Raw genomic sequence first — 21096 nt, forward strand, 5'->3', positions numbered from 1 at the left:
TAAAAAATTATTAGTCAATAATAATAATAACTAATTATTTTTAATATAACTTTTTAACATGATATGAATAGTCTTTTAATGTCGAATATGAATATTTTTTGTAAAAATTAAAATAATGAGTTTTATTTATTTATTTTTTAAAAAAACTTATTGGTCAAATTTTATATAAAAAAATAATTAAAATGATGATCCTAAAATGTCTAAACTTGATTATGAAATACTCCGATGCTTTCATGTCCAAACGGCTTAAAGTGATTTAATTAAAGTTAAATTGCGCGTGGAAAGTATATATAATTGAAAAAGGAGCTTTTTGGTTGTGACAACAGAGTATAGACTACCGGGGGCTGGGGGGGGGGGGGGGGGGAGCAAGAAGACGATTGGGAAGGCGCCACGTGGTTCTCAACTATACAGCAACGCCGCCCTTCAACGCTAGTCCCTCCGTTTTCGATCTTATTAGGGTTCTCGAGGGTTTTATCTCAAGGGGGCTGAGAAGGTAAAGTTTATGTTTTTTTGCTGCCTTTGTTTTAGTGGGTGAAACCCCAGAATGGTAAAGCTTCAGCCTTAACTTCATTTTCTTGCTTCTTTAAATCTTCTTCAGTACAGTTTTGTGGTTTTGGAGTTGTATACGTAGATAATTTCTTTTGCAACTCTTTACGGTATTTATTTATGCGATCCCTATTTAAATTGGACTTAAATTTTAGAGTGAAGGTTCTTGCTTTTGAGTGGAAAGGAGTTGTTCTAGGATGCTGTGTTTGATTTCTTGATTAGTTCAACTGTTTCACTTTCTCAACAACATCTTTGTTATTTTGGCTACATTTATCCAGAGTCTATTTTGGAATTTGGCCTAAAAGTTTATGTAGTGGTCTGTTAATTTGGTGTTACTTCGCCAGAATCTTTTTGATAGCATTTTAGTTGAGAACCAGATTTTTGCTTTATGTCAATCTATAATCGTTGGTAACCCTAAAATTGTTTATTCTGTCTTTGCTGCCATATGTTAGGTCTTTTTACAAAGGATTTTTAGCATTAGTTAGTGAAAGAAATTTCTAATTATGTATGTGTACGGTTTCGGTTAGAGCCATTCCTATTTTACCATGTATATGAAGATTGGTCCTGCTAAGTTTTAATCTGTATCTTTTGCCTAATGCTGCAGCAGCAATTTGCGCGTATTTCTATGGATAACTTCAATGGCTTTGGGTTGGGCAACTCATTTAGGAAACAGAGAACTGATCTGTATCGACGTCCTCAAAAGGATTCCCAGTTGCATCTGGATTGTCCTGATAATTCATCCATTTCGTCAACGCCACCATCTGATAGTTTGAGCAAAGCGTCAAGTTGTGATAATGCTGACCATGGTAATATTTCAAGAACATCTTATAGTAACCTCAGTGAAGCTGAGGCTGCTGGTAAGCTTGGTGTCGAAGGTGGAAACTATGGAGACTCCTGTTCCAGTGATTCTGAGCAAAAGGATGGTCAGATAGATTTGAGTGGATTTAGTGAAGGAGACCTAACAACATCTCGGGAAGAAGATCCCAAAAGCGGAACTGTGATGTGCAGTAACAATTCTGTACTGCCAGGAGTGGTATCAGATGGAGCTGGGAATGACAGCAAAGTCAGGAAAGTGAAACTCAAGGTTGGTGGTGTTACAAGAACAATACACACTTCTGTTGCTGGGTCCTCTTCAATGAAGTCTTCCTCCTCTTCAGATGTCCCACAAACATGGGAACCCAAGGTCCTTATTTATTTTCCTGTTGTTATAACTCCTTTATACACATGTGCTCTATGAAACTTTAGAAGTGCATCATACTGATTGGGAATGCACCTTGGTCTAACAGTAAAGAAATGGGGCAGCATACAATTGGTATTTGCTAGATGTTGCCCAGAAGACTGGGTCTTTCTATCCCCAACTTGCCTTGAATGAGCTTGTCTAATTGAAAAGTTTCTAGAGTTTCTGTTGCCTGTCCCATGAGCAATTTTTTAGCTCCTTTAAGTAGTTTTCACCTTTTCGTGGCTGTAATATCCAAATTTGCATGTTATTATCCTTTGATAGAAGTTTAAACATAAAAGCACCAACTGAGTCCATAAGAATGTGACTTGTCACCCATCATACCACTTCCTTAGCAGTCTGCAGAAAGACTTACTGATGATTGATGGCTTTCGAGGCTAATTTTAGGTTCTTAAATTCACAGCAGAATACAGGTGGACATCATTCCTCTTATAGTGGAAAGGCAATTGGCTTGCGAGGTATCCCCTGGAAGGATTTTGCTAAAACTGGTTTTAGCATTGGGAGAGTGGATTCCTCGACAGATCAGTTACCTGGGCAGATTGCCCCTTTGAAGCAATTTGGAAAATATGAGGCAGCTCATAAAAGCAAGTCTCTGCTTAAAAGACATTTGTCCGGTGAAACATTGGATGATGAAGACACTGAGGATGATGATGATGAGATCCGTTACCTGGAGAAGCTCAGGTCTTCCAAATACTCTGCTGCTTATAGTGCTGTCTATGAGGATGATGATGAAGTTGGATGCAGAAAAGAGCGGAAGATATCAAGGGCGTTAAGTCAAACTAGCAATGTTTATGGTGCAGATCTGAGTGATTACAATTCGCTTAAAGCAGTTAAAGGGATTAAGAAATCCAATTCTGAAAGAGCATCTCAGGATTCCAACTATGAAGAAGCAGTGGTTTGTGGTACTGAGTTAGTACCCAAGAAGAAGAAACAATTAAAGGAATTCACTGATATCTTAGTAGATGATAGGAGGAAAATGGCTGTGACTACTCGCCAGCGGGCACTTCAAACTGGAAAAGAGATTTCTTGTGGTGCAGGCTCGAGTGCAATTGAATTTCCCCATGGACTTCCACCTGCACCACCTAAAAGTGAGTATTACATGTCTTCTATGGTTTACGTATTTCATCTGAAGATCAACTGATAAATTCAGTTTGATCTGGTTGCAGAACAAAAGGAGAAGCTCTCTGAAGTGGAACAGCAGTTGAAGAAAGATGAGGCTGCACAAAGACGCAGGATGCAAGCTGAAAAGGCTGCTCGAGAGTCTGAGGTTTGTACATCTTACTCAAATTTATGGGCTTATATGTTTTCATTGTCCAAGTAGTTTCCATACAGCTTTGTAAACATAAATAGCTTTTCGCAGGCTGAAGCAATAAGGAAAATCCTCAGTCAAGATTCTAGTAGGAAAAAGCGAGAAGATAAACTTAAGAAACGACGAGAGGAGTTAGCACAGGTGAGAATACGACGCAAGTAAAGCATTTTGAAATTTTAAAGTTTGATGTAGCCCCTCCTACTTATAGTTTTTGGCAATTTCCCAAGAACTTGTTTTTTGGGTCGAAATCTAGCACTTATGGCTATTATCTTCTGTTTTCTATGTTTCTGCTTTTAATTTTCTTCCTTCTTTTTCTAGTCTTCTCCGTCCCTTCTTGACCATCTGTAGGAACACTTTCTTTTTGTTCACTCAGTTCTTCAGTCCCACTTTCCTTGGGTCACCATCCCCAACAACGGCAAAAAGATTTTCTTCTTCCCTTCTGCTACTTCTTCTCCTTACTCCTTTGGAAGAGTATTGCATCGTCTATTAAAGTGTCTATGACATCCTTAGATGAGCACGTCCAGATCATGTGTGGCCATTTTCATGTAATGCTAATTTGTCAGGGTGAAGCTGTTATTCTTTAAAGAGTTTCCTTGTTGAGGAGTCAAAAGATGCAATGTTAAATTTTTCTTCTGCACTTCACTCTTTAGTTTATATTTCAACAGTTTTTCTTTGGTGCACATTTTTATGCATTCAGGAGAGGACTGGAACAGCTACTGCACTTTCATCAAATTCTATCAGATGGGTCATGGGTCCTTCTGGTACTGTTGTGACATTTCCTAATGAGATGGGACTCCCAAGCATATTTGAACCTAAGGCTTGCAGGTGATGATCTATAGTACAAAATGCTTATGATGAAATTTATGCTTAAGAATTTATAGCTCGGGGACCTTTTTCCCTTTCTTATTTAAATACTGATCACTAATTTGTATAACCTATTGATTTGGGTTTTCAGCTATCCACCTCCTCGCGAGAAATGTGCTGGTCCATCCTGTGTGAATACATACAAATACAGAGACTCCAAATCAAAACTGCCTCTTTGCAGTCTCCAGTGCTACAAGGCAATACGTTAGAAGATTCAACCTCTGAGTGCTTGCTGAGCAGAGCTCTCACAGCCCTGATGCTGATGGGCACTTGGACTTCCTTTTGTAGAGATTCATGTGGGAACTGCAAAACAATGGTTGTGTTACATACCATCTTTTGATTCTTCTCTCATACTCCAGCTGGCATAATCTATGGCTTCAGCTTAAGTTGTTCATTGTACAGTTAGCACTTTTGTCGATCCAGTTAGCATCATTGTGCCTATGTTCCATTTACCAAGATTCTAGTATGTGGAAAATAGTTTCATAAAGCCACCATATATCTGATAATGGAGTCTTTTGTCCGTGCGATTTAAAGTGGGACAATCACACATATCTACATTGCGCTTTCTGAATGGAAATGCTCAAGAATTTGTACTTGGAAGAGTGAACAAAAGTATACGAAGAAATCTTTCTTGGTCTCCTCTGGAACCAATAAGATTAGGCTGATGGGGAATGGAAGTGCTGAGGATGATATCCGCGATCCAGTGTTTGGTGACATTGCCCACGCCAGAGATGGCAGATGGGTACATAAGGATACATGGTGTTCAGAACGGTCATGCTGCAGAGCTATGGAACTCAAGGATTGTTTGGACCGTATTTGTCATCTACTTATTTACTCTAATATTATTGTCTGACCTTTTTCTATGCTTTTATTGAGCCGAGGGTCTTTCGGAAACAGCCGTCCTACATTGGTAGGAGTCAGGTCTGCGTACACTCTACCCTCCCCAGACCCCACGATGTGGGATTTCACTGGGTCGTTGTTGTTGTTGTTGTATTCAATGTTGTCATTCTTCCTGGAATTATGTAAAAGGCACACTCAGGATTCAAGGCCTGAAGACGTTATTTGCTTATGAAGAATGTAAGCAAGAATGTATATATACCGTATATTTGCATCAGCATCTCATTTCGTTTTAACCATAAGATTGGATCAGCTAGTTGTTTTGTGAAGCCAATATCTAACGTTTCAATTATGGAGTTATTTTGGAGAAATTCTATGAGAGTTGTATTTTACTAAGAAGTAATTTTTGACTAAATCATTACTCACACAATGCAAAAAAATCATTAAATACAAGTCAAGTATATTCCAGCAGAGAAATTGAACCCAAGAACCTCAATCCTGAAGCTGTAAACTTTGATCTTAACATCTGGTTATGGAGGTGATCTTCTGGTGCTATTGGTATGGAAAAAGCCATCGTTTTTATCATCATATTTTAGTGTATGAAGATTAAAAAGAGACCCCGTGTCAAATGCACATTGGGAGCGATGTAAAATACACCCATTGGGAGACTGAAACCAACTTGTGGAGATTCCTTGGTTGAGACAGGAAAAGCTGAAAATGTCATCTTAGCTTAAGTTTGGACATGTAATTTTATATCATATAATTTTCAAATTAGTTTTTGACACTGCCACTTGAAATCGTGATTTCATATTCCAAATTCTCAAAAAAAACGTGATTTGGAATTTCAAACTCATGTTTTTAATTTTTTTAAAATGTAAAATTTGACTCATGAGTTTATACTTTGTAAAAAAACTATTGTCATTATATTTTAAATGTTGCAAAAAAAAAAAGACTTATGCTCGGCGTGAAAAGATTGTTTGTACCATGTAAAAAGATTATATGAAAGAATAACTAGCTACTACTATTGTTGACTAGTGACTCTTTATAAAATTATGTGCATTTGAAAGTTTGTAATCGCAAATATTTATTTATAAAAGGAACATGAAGATATGCAATACATCAATACGATGCCTTATGAGTCATGATATTCCAATATCTTGGTTATGAGCTATGGTTTATTCATTTGGTAAGATTGTAGAAAAATTAGAAATTTTTTGATAGTTTTCACAACTTGTAGGGTTTTCATGTTTATAAGAAAAAATACAACTTAAAAAATTTAATTTATATGTTCAAGCAAAACTTCAATCTCAAATTAGTTTAATTTTAAATCACGATTTTGTATCGAATGATCAAACAGGCCTTTAAAAGTTGCTTTACTGTGGTGACCTGTAAAATCAAACATTATTGTGCTGGAAACAATATCTTTATTATTTGTCCTCTACAAAGGTGGTCCAAAATCCAAATGGAGTGTATCAAATTAATTATGTAAGCATTTGAGTTGTACTTAAGGACTTGATCTAAACATGCATGTCCAATTTAATTAGTCAATCATTAGGGGTGGGTGAATAATGGTGGAATAAGAGAGATTTGTGGTCCAGGGGAAGTGATGGCGGGGGGGGGGGGGGTTGGTGAATTGAGGAGGGTCCAAATTCAAGTAAATATAGTTTAGGTATCTTTCAAATCATGTTCTTGATGTGTACATTTTATTTAATAGGGTTGGCAATGGGCAGTTGAGGCCCCTTTCTAGCTTTACTTATTATACAAGGATACTACTATAGAAAATTCATTTTGGTCTAAGTTGTTAATCAGTCGGAATAGTTTATTTAGACGATAGTGGAGTTAGAATTTTTACTAAAAGAGAATTAAAATTGACTATTTTTAAATAAAATAGCTCCGCCACTAATTTTTAAGCATCAACATTAAAATTACTAGAATGTGTCGCCGACAAATTAAAGATAATTGGACCAATTACATCCATATATACTATGTTTATTAAATTAAAATAAGAAGTCTGTCTCAAAGTACATTGACTAGTTATTACTGTATCTAATTAATAATGCAATTTGGCTGATTGTTTTTGCAAGTGTTTTGATAAAACAAATTTATGATCAATTGTGGCATAACGTGTCATGCACACTGATGTTCACTTGAGATCGACACAATTAATCTTTTGCATGGACAACTCTGATATTTATCTATTAACTCTTTTCATTGATTTTTCAATTATTTTTTTATTAGGTAGTAAAATCAAACATTTGATGTGCTGATGAAGAAAAGCTGTACTATATTATTTTGTTTAACAAAATTTTTCAAGTTTAGGTTTGTGATCTTAATCAAGAATACAAAAAGAGGAAAAAGTAAAAGTAAAATGATAAGGTGGTCAATGAGGTCCAATTTATAATGTCCTCTTAATGGTATCTAAAAATATTTTCTGTAACATATATATTTGAAGTAGTGACAGAGCCAAGATTTTAATTAAGAGGTTCAAAATTTTAAAAAATAGATACATGAATTTGTCGAAGAGAGTGCGACGTCTAATATATATACATAAAAAATTATTTTAAACATATATAAATAATATAATTTTCCATGAAAGAGATTCAAAACCCTAACCATTAGGCGGCTCCGCCCCTGATTTGAAGATTGAGGTGAAGGAAAATTGTTTAATTTAGACACTTTTTCCTTTCCCATAATCAGTGAACTTTACGCTTAATATAAAGCAAAAAGTACATAGTTAGCTTAGGTGTTTAAAGGTTTTTACTAAAACACAATTTCATCTTATATACTTTTTGTAGAAAAGAAAAGGTGTGTAGTTAATTCTCATCTAAAAAGTTATTAAACATAGTACTAACATTGAGAGACAATTGATTGGATATTTCAACCAAATATATATTTTCCACCAAAAACTATAATAAAGTTAAAAAGTACTTCTACTCATATCAAAATTCAAAAATGTTGCAGACCAGGAAGAGGAATCATATCCATGAGAATCCCTTTCCTTCAAACTTCTTTTCCACCAAGACAGACTTTTTTTTCTTTAGTTTTGGAAAGAGGTCAAAAATATTTTGAACAATTTAAAATAGCTGAATTTTATTCTCCGTTATATTTTAGGCTAAAAGAGTATTCTAAACATCAGTAAATTAGTTTTAAAATATCCTTTTGACTAATGGTTACTTTTAAAACAAGAAAAAAGATCAATTTTACCGTTGAACTATAAAATGGGGCAATTCTGCCCTATATTTAAGGTTTGGGACAAGTTAATTGCAAGAGCAAAAACATATATCGAAGACAATGATGTCAATTTGTATGTAATAAAACGTTTAATTGTCAACATTAGTTTTTCAATTATATAAGTGTTTGTTTCCTGGTTTCTTTTTTAAAACTATTAAATACTCAACTGAAATTTGAGACAACTTAAAGTAATAGTAAGTATATAATATATTAAAATGTAATTGAATTTGATTTTTTTTTCCTTTTATCATATTAAGGGCAGTCTTGGAGTAACTGGTAAAGTTGCTGCCATGTGACCACGGGTTCAAGCCTTGGAAACAGCCTCTGACAGAAATGCAAGGTAAGGCTACGTACAATAGACCCTTGTGGTCGGACCCTTTCCTGAATCCTGTGCATAGCGGGCACTTAAGTGCACCGGACTGCCCCCTTTATGTAACGAAAGATTCATGTTCATGTTCGGAAACAATAACAGATGCCTAATAGTAAAATTGTTCAAGGGCAGAATTTATACTTCCTTATTTTGGAGCAACTGTTAGCATAAATAATAGTTTTGAGCTAGGTAACTAACAATAAGGGTATTTAGAATAATTCAAGATATTTTTAATCCTTTTTCTTTTATTTTTCACTTGGCATTCAATATTTATATTGAAACAGTTGCGCTAACGGTAATGGATGAAAGAAAACACAATTAAAAAGAAAAAATCTACGTTGAAAATAAAACACTCTCTTATAAAAGTGACATCATATATAAATCACCGATTAAGCTAATATTTGATCATAAATTTGGATCAAATTTTTACAAATAGCCAAAAACATTTAAAGATTCTTAAGTTTCACTTGTAAAACTTTATGAGATAGTGATATGTCTACGTATATTTTATCCTTTTTGGACTTAGCTTGTGAAATTTAAATGAGTAAAATATTATTATTATTATAATAATTTTTCCAGATAAAATATATGATCAAACACAATAACAAGAAACTAAAAGTCTGTTTGGAAAGCCACATGGGAATTGAAAATTACTAGGGTAGTAATTATCAGCCTAGTACTTACACAATCTAATAATTACGATGACCTGTTTGTTTGCCACAATCTAATATTATAAAAAATAATTGATTTATATTTTGAATTAGTATATTTTTATTAAATTAATCATTAAAACTAAAAATATAATTTTTTTTGAGCATCATGAAATGTATGTTTGACAAAAATATTAATATTATAAATACAAGTCATAAAATTATTAAAATATTTGAGAAAAAGATAATCTATCAAATCTAACTAGAGAATAAATGACCTGCAATGTAAAATATCAAGTCAATATTACTAAAATAAATTAAACTGAAAATATAACATAAGTTCTAAATTCAAAATATTTTTTTTAACACAATACTACTCTTATATCAAATATCAATATAACGTAGATAAATATGATTTAAAAGAAAAGAAAAACATAAGTCTATGACGTTATTCAACAATGACTTCTACTTAAGTTAAAAATTAGAACACTAACAAAGTTATGCTAATGAAAAAAATAAATACAACAACAACAACAACCCAGTGAAATCCCACATCGTGGGGTCTGGGGAGGGTAGAGTGTACGCAGACCTGACTCCTACCAATGTAGGACGGCTGTTTCCGAAAGACCCTCGGCTCATAAGATAATAAGAAAAATTAGACGGAATCACATGAAGTAAAGACTGAGAATGAGAACGAAATGAAATATAAATAATAAAAATAAAAAATATATTTTTAGAAAATATTAGAATAATAAATATAATAAGAATTTAAAATAAAAATAAATTAAAATAAAAAAATAAAAAATAGAAATAAAAAAAATTTAAAAAATTAATCTGCTTGTAATTACACCAATTCACAGTTTCTCGTGAGAATTAGAAAATGTAATTATTTTCTATCAATTACAACTAATTACCTATACTGACCATGTAATTATATAACCAATTAAATATATCAGATAATATAATTACACTAAATTATACCAAATTCAATTAACAACTTTCCCAACAGGCCCTAAAAGTTTGTTGGTCCAAAGAGAGTCAATTAAGAGCATTGAAAAAACAGAAGAAAAGAAAAAAAGAAACAAAAAGTTGAATATTATTTCAAAATTTTGAAAAAGAAAATTACAAGGATATATAGGGGACCTGTGTTGAAATAGAAAAGCAAGTTTCTTTTAACACAAATAAGTGACCTGACAATCACGTGATCTCTCTCTTTCTCCCCGCTGCCTACTCGTCCACTCTACTACTACCAGTCTTTGATTCTTGAACCCACCATCCCCTCCATTAACCCCACTCCCCCACCTAAACAAGCCCATGTTGTTCTTTCCTCGTTTTAAGAAATCTTCCTCAAAATCCACGCGGCGTTGTCTGGTTTCTTGAAATTCTTTCTTTCTTTCTTCACTTCCCATTTTGCTCTTTTTCTCAAAGTTGAAACCATTGTTGGGAGTTCTTGAAACCCCTTCACTGGAAGTTTTTTTTTTTTCACTCCCAGGATCTTCTTTTGTAGTTGAAGGTATGTTAATTTTTACTTTTTTACTAGTATTTGCTGTGTATTTGTTCTTGTAATTCCTTTTTCTGTTTTTTTTATGGGTTAATGAAGTTGAAATGTTGTGTTTTTTTTTCTTTCTATTCTTGGGTTATTGCTTCTTTTTTAATTCTTGGTGTTATTTTTTTTTCTTGGGGGTGCATTGTTGATCATTTTTATACCTGTTAATTTTTAATTTCGTTGTGTTCTTTGGTGTGATTGTGCAATTCTTGTTTTTGTAAGCTTGATTAATCCTTCTCTGTCTTGTCACTAATGCTCTTGTTTTTCACGCTTTTGGCTTCTGTTTATCAGAAGTTTTCTTCTTTATTTTACTTTTATTACCGTTTCTTGTTGGTTGATTGATCTTTTCTTTACTGCATTTTGCTTTTGGCTTGAGTTTTGAGTTGCTTGTGTATGTTGCTATTCTTGTTTGGGTTCTTTTGTTATTCCTGAGTCACTGAGAAATTTTACTTGTTTATTCTGAAATTTGAAGGGAAATGGGATTTATTTCACGGAAGTTATTCCCAGCATGTGGGAACATGTGCATTTGTTGTCCTGCTATGAGGTCTCGATCTCGACAACCCGTGAAGCGTTACAAGAAATTGCTAGCTGAAATCTTCCCTAAATCACCAGTAAGTACATGGTTTCAGTTTTCTTGAGGTTTAACTAGTAACTGCTTTGTTATGCTTGAGAAGAAAAGATATAAAGAGTAGCCAACTGTCAATCCATGAATCTGGTTTGTTGGTACTTGTGATGACAACATTCAATTACTCTGCAACTTGTGAATGCAGGATGGCTCGCCTAATGACAGGAAAATAGTGAAATTATGCGAATATGCAGCAAAAAACCCTTTCAGAATCCCCAAGGTATTGGCTTTCTTCACTGCCTGTGGATGTAAACCCTCTCTGTAAAATTTGTATCCTTTAAACATGTTGTGGCTTTCCTTGATCAGATCGCGAAGTATCTTGAAGAGAGATGCTTCAAAGAGCTGCGAAGTGAGCACATTAAAATTATCAATGTCATTGCTGAGGTGTACAATAAGTTGCTTTGCATGTGCAAAGAGCAAATGTGAGTTATTATCATCAATATTTATAACTATTTCGGTGAAGTATACCAGCTTAAACCCCAAGATTATTCTCTTCTAGTACTTTCCTGGATATGATAGAATGGAACTTAGTTCTTTCATCTTCATCTAACCTTTCTATGTTTTAGATTTCCCACAATTATTCTTTAATTTCTTAGGCACTTTTTCAATTGAAGTGTAAGAACAATAATTTGAAAAATCTTCAAATTATGCATGCCACAATTTCGAGTTTGATATTTGTCTATCATTAATTGAGCTTTCCTTACCATTACGCTGCTGCATGTAATCAATGGTTGTAGCTTGCAGGTTCACATAATACATAACATCTAACTAATCCCATATTATACCAAGCTTTGATAGGCTATCTCTTCATTAAGTCTGTATTGCAGGTGATATGCTTACTGGTAGTCTGATTCTATTATGTAATGCTTTAGATTCTCATGGTTTGGCCAAACCTGTGCTAGATAACTGGAGTAAGCCTCCACTTTATCTTCTAGGGATGTGATATATTACCAATTTGTGTATCTGCAGGGCATATTTTGCTTCTAGCCTTTTAGACATGGTTGTCGAACTGCTGGATGACTCTAAGAGAGATGCTATCAGGATTACTGGTTGCCAGACCCTGACCAGGTTTATTTATAGTCAGGTGATTAATGAAAATATTGATGAATGCAGCTTTATATACTGTCAGTTTCTCTATTGGGGTATCAATTTGATTGTTTAATGAGTAGTTTATTACTTAATATGTAACATAATTACATAAATACGTTCATTGAGATGTAAAAGTAAAGTTCTGGAATGTCTATTTGTGTATTCTTCACATTGTGCTGTTCTGGTTGATTAAGAAGTTTTGCTGATTAATTCACCTTAAAAGATTCTTTTGGTTCCAAAAGAGGTACTCAGTATTCAATATTCATTTCTGAGCAACCCCAACAAATTATAGGGGAGGTTAAAGCTAGTGCTGCTTTTGTTACCGTCTACTCATTTCTACGTATGACAATATAGTTCGGTTTGCTAAACTATGTTATTTTGGTAGTGGAAGGTTGTGTTATTGAATTTAAAGTGTGTTACAGTATGCTTGGGTTCTTCCTCTCACTTGTATCGATGAGCATACCACGTTAGTTATCCAGTGTTAAGCTCATCTTATATATGTTATCTGAGATGAGTATCTTGCCCATTTTTATCAGCTGGTTTGTAGAATTTTATTTCCCAAGATTCTTGTTTGTACAATTACCGCTTTTCCTAGTTATGGTAAACCCAGAGTCATTCTGCACTAACTGAAAGATTGACATTAGGTTCTTTTTTTTTGTAAAATTACTTACCATCTTATTTTGGAAGCAGGTAGATGGAACATACACATATAACATAGAAACTTTGGTTCCCAAAGTATGTTCATTGGCACGGGAGACTGGTGAAGAACATGAAAAGCGCAGCTTGAGGGCATCAAGTTTGCAATGTCTTTCTGCCATGGTATTGTGAAACTACTTTTATGTTTGGGTCAAAAGCCATTGTTTTAACAATGTTTGCTTTATATTTTGCAGCAATTCTTCTTTTTGCTGAATGTTTAGTTGGACCTGCGTCACCTTTGCAGGTTTGGTTCATGGCTGAGTTCTCTCATATATTTGTTGATTTTGATGAGGTTAGTAGAGTGATCTCTCTCTCTCTAGTACGAGATGTTCTAGTTCCTTGTAGTTTAAGTTATTGTTCCCTATTTTTGAAAATGTTACGTACTCTTCATTTGCCAGAACACATTTCATGCATCTTTGTTGTGAGATTTGATATAAAGGTTTTCTGAAATAGACAGTGATATGTTGTGGATAGTAATGTAAATCTGTTTTCCCACCTTGGATGAGTTCCTAAGAGTCACTATCCTTTGCTTTTTTGCATTTATTGCTGATCTAATACATCAGTTATTCATGGTCATTGGCTTTCAACTTTCAAGTGAAAACTAAACCAGTGAATGAACTGAAATGTTCATGAACAATCTCAGGAAAAACAAGATCTGTTTGTTTGTTAAACAATATGAGCTCGAGCTTATTGTATAGCTCAATAAAATGATCTGAGCTTAGTATCACCTATTTCCGTATTTTCCTTCGTGAATATGAAAGATCTCCTACTCTTTCAGGGGCATAATCTGTTTTCTCTCCGGCTCCCCAAGTCCAAGTGATACAATAGGAAATTGATTATTTCTATTTACTGTGTGAGTGTTGTTTTTATTTAAAAGATTTACTAAAGAAAATGAAGCTTGAACAAAACTCACAAATGACTGAATGAGCTCCATCTCTAACTAGTTTCTTTGATGGACTCGAACCTGAGCTCAGCTCAGCTCATTTGTCTAACCAAGCAGAGTTGAGCTTGAGCTCAACCTTGGAGGAACTTACTGAAGTTGAGTTCATGCTCGACACATAGCACATATGCTAATTGTACCAAGTATGGCTGTGCTTTCAGTATTAGTCGGACCAAGTGCAAATCTCTGTGAATCTGCTTGGGTTGTCTCTACAGCTCTAGGAAAAAATGCATTGTCTTGATTTTTCATTCTAGTTGGTTTTTCTAGATTTTGCTGGCTAGGAATTATCCGTGTATGGATGATTTCTTATCAGAATGTTTTATCTTTTGTTAACAAATGACAATAACTAGTCATCATTGAAGTTCTATATCATCTCGTGCAGATTGTTCATGTGACTCTGGATAATTATGAGCCTGAAATGCATAATGAAGACTTTGAACGAGGGGAGGCACATCACAATTGGGTGGATGAAGTTGTTAGATCTGAAGGTAGAGCTGTTGGTAGTGAATATGGTCCTTGCCAAATCAGACCCAGACCTGATAAGAAAGATCCATCTTTATTAACAAGGTTTGTGCCGCTAAATCCACAAATAAGTTGGCTTTCTTACCAGCTGATCGCACTGCTACTAATGCGATGATATCTGTTTTAATCGCTTTATCTTCCTGCCTTTTGATCTTTCTGCTTCAAATTGTTTCTACAGAGAAGAAATTGAAACACCAAAAGTATGGGCTCAAATTTGTCTTGGAAGGATGGCTGACCTGGCCGAAGAGAGCAGTACAATGCGCAGGGTGTTAGATCCAATGTTTGTCCATTTTGATCATGGGAGGCACTGGGTTTCTCCACATGGATTGGCTGTGATGGTTCTCTCCGATATGATCTACTTTGTTGAAAGTTCAGGTAATCTGCCAATATATTGCTTCTTGAACCTTGGTGTCATTATCCCTGGTGTACTGATGTGGCCGCATTGGACAAGTTTTCCTCATCTTGTCTCCATAGTGGAGATTCTTGGTACATTTTGCTCATCAGTGTACAGTTGCATAACCAGATGTCACTTGTAAAGCAGGTGTTTCTTTGATGGGTTTCCCATTGCATTTCTGCTCCGTATTATCTTCTTCATAGATATTCCTTTTGCATATAGAAAAAGTTACTACACCTGCTTTCCCTCATTGTGTTCTGGAGAAGAAGGTAAATAACAAAAAACACTGTAAAGTATATTACTTAAACTGGTGGGTCAATGACTGATATCTGTTATTCACCATCTAACACTAAAAAGTATATTGCTTAAACTCTGTTTTTGTTGAAGTCATCATAATTCTATACATTGGCACAAATATTGGAATAGACTTGATGGCATCTAAATGTTCTTCATTCTTGTGGATTTCAGGAAATCAACAATTGATTTTAACTGGTGTAATTCGTCATTTAGACCACAAGAATGTGGCACATGATCCTCAGATGAAGTCTTTTGTCATTCAAACTGCTACTGCTTTGGCTCGACTCATTAGATTGGGAGCTAGTCTCTCAGACATACGATTTGTCGGTGACTTGTGCAGACATTTGCGTAAGAGCCTTCAAGCAACTGTCGAATCAGTTCAAGACCAAGAGCTTAACTTCAATCTTGCACTTCAAACATCCATCCAAGAATGCTTTCTAGAAACTGCTAAAGGGGTAATTTATGTTAGTTAATGAGTGATTTTGATAGGCCTTTGTATTTCTGATATTAACAGATTTTTCCATTAGATTGTTGATGCACGACCACTGTTTGATATGATGGCAATGATGCTGGAGAAGTTGCCCTCTCTTAAAGTGGTTGCCAGGGCTACAATGGGATCCTTGATCATTCTTGCTCATATGATCTCGTTAGCATCTGTTGTTTCACGATGTCAGCAGGTAAGTAATTGCCTTCTTTCTCATCACATGTTGGGTCCTCTTACATTGCAGGTTAGCTTGTTTGCCGGAAAATATGTTTCCTCCATTTGAGCTTTAGGCTTCTCGCATGTTTTTTGTCGTTTTAAAGCAACAATGTCTGAGGTTAAAGAATAAAATCTTCACAGAGTGTTGGATGTGAATTGTTCTTTTTATGTTTTCTAATGGAAATGGAAATATTTACTGCCGTACATGATTTCTCATCTTTTCATGGAAACTGGCAAGTGATATCAATGGGAACAATGAAATTTTCTCATTGAATTGAAGTGTGTGTTCGGCTTCTATATCATTTGTGTTTCAAAAAGAATTATTTTGTATTTCATTATCTTTTAATTCTTAGGTGTTCCCTGAGGAGCTGTTTGTTCAGCTACTGAAAGTGACATTGCATCCAGACGTTGAAATACGGATTGGAGGACACCACATCTTTTCTGTTCTCCTAATTCCAAGTTCTAACCATATTAGACATGACATAGCCAACCACACAAGGAGATGGAATGCCAACGGCACATCTACATTTGTGTCAATTACTTCTTTACTTGAGAAGCTTCGAAAGGAAAAGGATGGAATTAAGTTGAAGGAAGGGCATGGTGTTCAAGATGATTTAAAGGAGAGAGATAATGTTGATGAGGAACACAAGCAGGGTTTGGCCCTAAACAGTTCACCGAAGTTTCAAAAATTTAGTTCTATGATTGATTGTACAGCTGTATCAGTTGGTTGCTTGAATGAGGGTGTAAGAACATTACTAATTTAACTAATATCACTTTCTTATTCTATTTTTTTCTCTTTTTGCATTTTCACTAATTTCTGGCTCACTGAAGGATGCTTTTAACTGGTTGACACAGGAACCATACATTCTGAAGCTAAACAAGGATCAAATTGTCCAGTTGCTGTCAGCCCTCTGGCTACAAGCCAACATGCCAGATAATTTACCTGCAAATGTTGAAGCTATAGTTCAGTCATTCTGCTTAACACTTATTACTTCACGTGTTAAGGTGAGCATTCAGGTTATTCACATTGTGATGCTAAAAACAAAAATAAAAGAAAAAACTAAAAAAAACTATAAAAGGTCTGAGTGAACACAATTCCATGCAGGGTTTAAGTGCTTTCTCTTAGCATCTTTGTATCTAATGTATGCTCATGATTGTCAATTTTTTGTTGTTGCAGAAAACCAACAATAACTTACTGATCCGCTTTTGTCAGCTTCCTCTATCACTTATGAAGTTATCCCTGGACCCTAATAATGGTATGGAACTGTATTTTTTGCAGCTACTAAAAAACTCATGGGTATCTGGTCAAAGTGAATTACAGTTACCTTGTGAGTGTCTTCTTTCAGGATTGTTGCCTCCAGCATACCAGCGTTCACTTCTTGTGTTATCAGCTGCAATGTTAGCATTTTTGGCGAAGATTTATCAGATAACTGAACTGAATATTTTACTTGAAACATTGCGGGATTTTGGTGTGAGTACTCCCTAGGATAAACTTTCATTGATTTCATTTCAAAGTCATGGCTACATTTTCTGTTACCAAGAATTAATGCAAACAAGGTGGTTTTATCTTTGCTTTTTCACTAAAAAGAATTTTGATTGATAAGATATTTGCAACATTGTGGAAATATAAAAGACTATTTTTCTGTTGTTGAACAAGTTCTGATTGCTACAGTCTACATTATCGAAACAGAAACTATATTTCTGTTGTTGAACAAGTTATAATTGCACCATTTTGGAAGTAAAAGTTTTTACTGTTGTTGAACAAGTTACAGAAAACGGCGTTTCATCTCTAATACCATGTTTGTTTAACAAATTTGTTTTAACATATTGCTGTTAAAATCCCCTCCATGGTTAGGTTGATCCATTTCTGGGTATCAATGATGGTTATCAAGTGTACCTGAAGCCTCACGCAGATGTGAGAAAATATGGTTCTGCAGCTGATAACGAAGCAGCTGTATCATCACTATCAGAATTGCGGAACAAAATTCAAGAGTGTCATGAGATAATAAAGGACATCTTAGTTAACTGTTTGTCTAGCATTGCAGAGGTACTAGTTATCTTGTAAATTCGATGTATACTTCTTTATTTCTTAACTAAACTCTGGCTTTCCCCTTCCAGCAAGGAAAAAGGTATAGAAATAATCGCAAATGAACTTTTTTGGGCCCTGGTCCTGCCTATGCGTGCTTACTTATTCTTTTGGGGTGTACCTTAGGTTGAGGAAGATGACGTATTCAAGCAGCTGTCAGAGGATTTCACACCTGATGATACTTTCATCTTTTGTCTAAAATCAATGGTTGACATGGATCATGTCCAAACAGGATCACACTCCAGAGATTCACCTTCATTTGATGAGGTATGCTCATCAAGCATTCACATAAGTCTTTGTAGCTTGACATAGATGCTGGTTTAGTGTTCATCATTATTTAATATCCACCACCCCCGATCCAATTTATCTGGCACTTTCCTTTTACTCCCTCCGTTTCATTTTACTTGACCCATGTTGACTAGACACTCCCCTTAAGAAAGTATGTATCAGGGGTTTATTTTACTAAATTAACCTTATTAATTATGCTTTGGAAATCTAACTTTGACTAGTAGTACTTTATGTAGTTATTTAATGATAAAGGTAGTATTGGATGAAATAGAGAAGTAAAAAGAAAAATCTATTTTTTTGTATAAGGGCCAAGTAACTTGAAACGGAGGGAGTAGCATGTCCTTATAAGAGAATGACGCCTTTCTATATTTAGAAATACTTTTAACTTTAAAATTCTCGTTTTACCCTTAATGAGATTATTTATAGCCACCCAAATGTCTGGCTTGTTTTAGACACAAGTTTCAATAGTCTTTTCTTTTTCAACTATGTGCCCAGTCAACAAGGCCCTATAAAATGGGATGGAGAAGTACCAAACAAATCTGTCCATATCATTCCCTAGTTTAATGCCAGTGTCTGCTAACAGCTTCCCTGTTGTTAATACATGCTCTCATCTCCTTGAATCACAACATCTTTATATGTTTGTCGTTTACTGATGCAGGAATTTTATCTGAATTCGTTTGTAGAGGATGACAAAGTAAGTGAATCCTCAATTGCTGACATCACCAGATTTGTTCCCAGAATTCCTATGTCTCCATCTCCTTCGATGTCTCATGTTGTGAGCATTGGACAGCTTCTTGAATCGGTAATCTTCCCCACAACCCCTTATTTGTGTCCCCTCACATGCATCTGTCTATTTGCCTTGTTTGTACCCCTAGAGATGAGCTTGTTTGTAGAAGGAGAATATAGTTGAGCTAAAATAATTCATTAGCTATAAACAAGATTAGGGAGGTGTGACTAATATTTGATTTGCCTGTTTAATCCGACTACTGCCACATTATTAATGAAAGTGCAAATTAGTTTAAAGAGAAGGAAAATCTTTCATGTAATCAATTACAGAGGTAACTCGCGATTCATAACAATGTGTCAAATACTACTTTAGGGGATGCTGCATGATATCATTTCTCTGCAAATAGATTTCACCTTTTGATTTTAACAACAATCTAAAGTTGTGAATGTTTTTTTGAAAAGTTGTCTATTACTCCCATATTTGATCCAACGTAAAAGCAAAGCTTTTCTGAGCGTCAAGTCTCTTGTCTGAAATTGTGTAAGATTCATGTAATTTTAATTAGTAGGAATAACATATAAACTTGAAATAAACATGCTTTCTCATTTAATGCGACATCCTGCAAAATGAGAAAATGTGAGTTAATCTGAAACAAAATTGTTAAATTTATGCCTAGTTATGTTAAAGCTGGTCTCGTGTTCGAGTTATCTATAAAGTTAGCTTCATATTTGCATCTCCTGTCAAGTTCAAGAGATGGATTACATCATCCAATATTATTCTAGGTCTTCTTACCTACTTTTTCTCTGGAAACAATTTTCACACGTCTTTCCTTGTAAGACAAGGGAAACTTCCGCTCCCTTACTGGTATCTTTAATCTATGACCACTGCCAGTGTTTGACATGAGTGTGATATAGTTAGGTTTTATTAAAAATTGAAGCTAGAGACAGAAAACTAAACCGATGATATGAACGAAGTACAAGTATTCATAGTTTTGGTTGGTCCAATGTGTGAAAGAAGATAAATCACAAACTTAATGATCTTTTACGGGATTTGAAAGAAACAAGTCAATCAAATAGAATTCTCCTTATTGTTCCTTAAGTTGGTTTCTTTTCTCAGGCACTCGAGGTGGCTGGTCAAGTAGCTGGTTCATCTGTTTCAACTTCACCACTTCCATATGATACCATTGCTAGTCAATGTGAATCTCTTGGCACAGACTCCAGAAAGAAACTCTCTAATTGGTTAGCTCATGAAAATCATTGTGCAAAAGCAGCTGGTATGGTGTATCCTGCCTTCCCTGCAAATGGGCCATCAGCTGTTGCTAAGGTGATCTTGCGTTAACTGTCTTCTAACTAGACCTTCATGCGTGTTCTATTTTGAATCCCTCGACAGAGAGTTTGAGAACAAACATGATCTCATATGATTTAATTTCTGTCTCCAGTGTAGAAGTTGTTTCTGTTCTTTTTTCGAGTCTTTAATTATGCCCCTTACTATGCCATCAGCGTTCTAAGTCTAGACTTTTTGCTTTCTTGTATTTGATATTGATATCTATATGGTATGTTTTAATGTCCACAACTTGTGTTTGCTGCAGATACTTCAAGAAGATGGACCTGTTAGAGGACCTCCACTATCAAATGAACCATGGCTAGCATTGAGGCTACCTCCAGCAAGCCCTTTTGATAACTTCCTTAGAGCAGCTAGAGGTTAGATCGATGCACACAATGCAACTGCACCTTAGTTTGTAAATGACATCACATTTAGCTAGTGATCGACTAGTAGGTTTAGCTAACCCTTTTGCTTTAATTCCAACTCTGGAGCTGTCATGCCCCAGCTTATCGAGTGTTTGTATTACTAAGGTGTACTTTTGTTGTATCATTGTTGTAAACCGCAGTTTTACTAAGTTGTATTTAATTCTAACTTATGTTAGTCCTCTATAACTAGGCTTGCTTTACAACTCCAGCTCCTCTGATCTTTTCAAATGTCTCTTACAATTTGGATGGAGTTTTAATTTACTTTTTTCCTGCTTTCTGGTGCTTAATTGATATGTACGAAGTCCTCTCTTTGTTCTCAAAATTCGTGATGTGCCTAGACTTGCTAGCTACTTGTATAAGACCTGCGATTTGTCCAGAGCTCGCATCAAACAGAAAA

At 35.0% G+C, this 21096-nt stretch overlaps 2 protein-coding genes across 3 annotated transcripts; both read left to right on the plus strand.

Moving 5' to 3' along the window:
- Positions 1-529: 529 nt before the first annotated feature.
- Positions 530-5095, plus strand: LOC129886083 (uncharacterized). Its single transcript, XM_055960611.1, has 7 exons — positions 530-547; positions 1151-1729; positions 2187-2871; positions 2950-3050; positions 3144-3233; positions 3790-3917; positions 4048-5095. The coding sequence occupies exons 1-7, from the start codon at positions 545-547 to the stop codon at positions 4163-4165; spliced, it is 1704 nt and encodes a 567-aa protein (XP_055816586.1). The 5' UTR covers positions 530-544; the 3' UTR covers positions 4166-5095.
- A 5120-nt stretch (positions 5096-10215) lies between these two features.
- LOC129886084 (protein SEMI-ROLLED LEAF 2) lies at positions 10216-20907 on the plus strand. Of its 2 annotated transcripts, XM_055960612.1 has the most exons (20): positions 10216-10557; positions 11063-11201; positions 11361-11435; positions 11522-11637; positions 12185-12299; positions 12995-13123; positions 13245-13292; positions 14323-14507; positions 14641-14837; positions 15325-15608; positions 15681-15830; positions 16207-16596; positions 16709-16858; positions 17031-17109; positions 17200-17324; positions 17709-17900; positions 18066-18206; positions 18886-19029; positions 20068-20274; positions 20540-20907. In XM_055960612.1, exons 2-20 carry the CDS (start codon positions 11067-11069, stop codon positions 20654-20656), a joined length of 2979 nt encoding a protein of 992 aa, XP_055816587.1. In that variant the 5' UTR covers positions 10216-10557; positions 11063-11066; the 3' UTR covers positions 20657-20907. The 2 variants fall into 2 exon arrangements, with proteins under 2 accessions (XP_055816587.1, XP_055816588.1); XM_055960613.1 differs by lacking the exons at positions 10216-10557; positions 11063-11201; positions 11361-11435; positions 11522-11637; positions 12185-12299 and having other exon boundaries at positions 13195-13292.
- Positions 20908-21096: the final 189 nt, after the last annotated feature.

Source organism: Solanum dulcamara, chromosome 4 (genome assembly GCF_947179165.1).
Source record: "Solanum dulcamara chromosome 4, daSolDulc1.2, whole genome shotgun sequence".
In the NCBI taxonomy this organism is placed as follows: domain Eukaryota; kingdom Viridiplantae; phylum Streptophyta; class Magnoliopsida; order Solanales; family Solanaceae; genus Solanum; species Solanum dulcamara.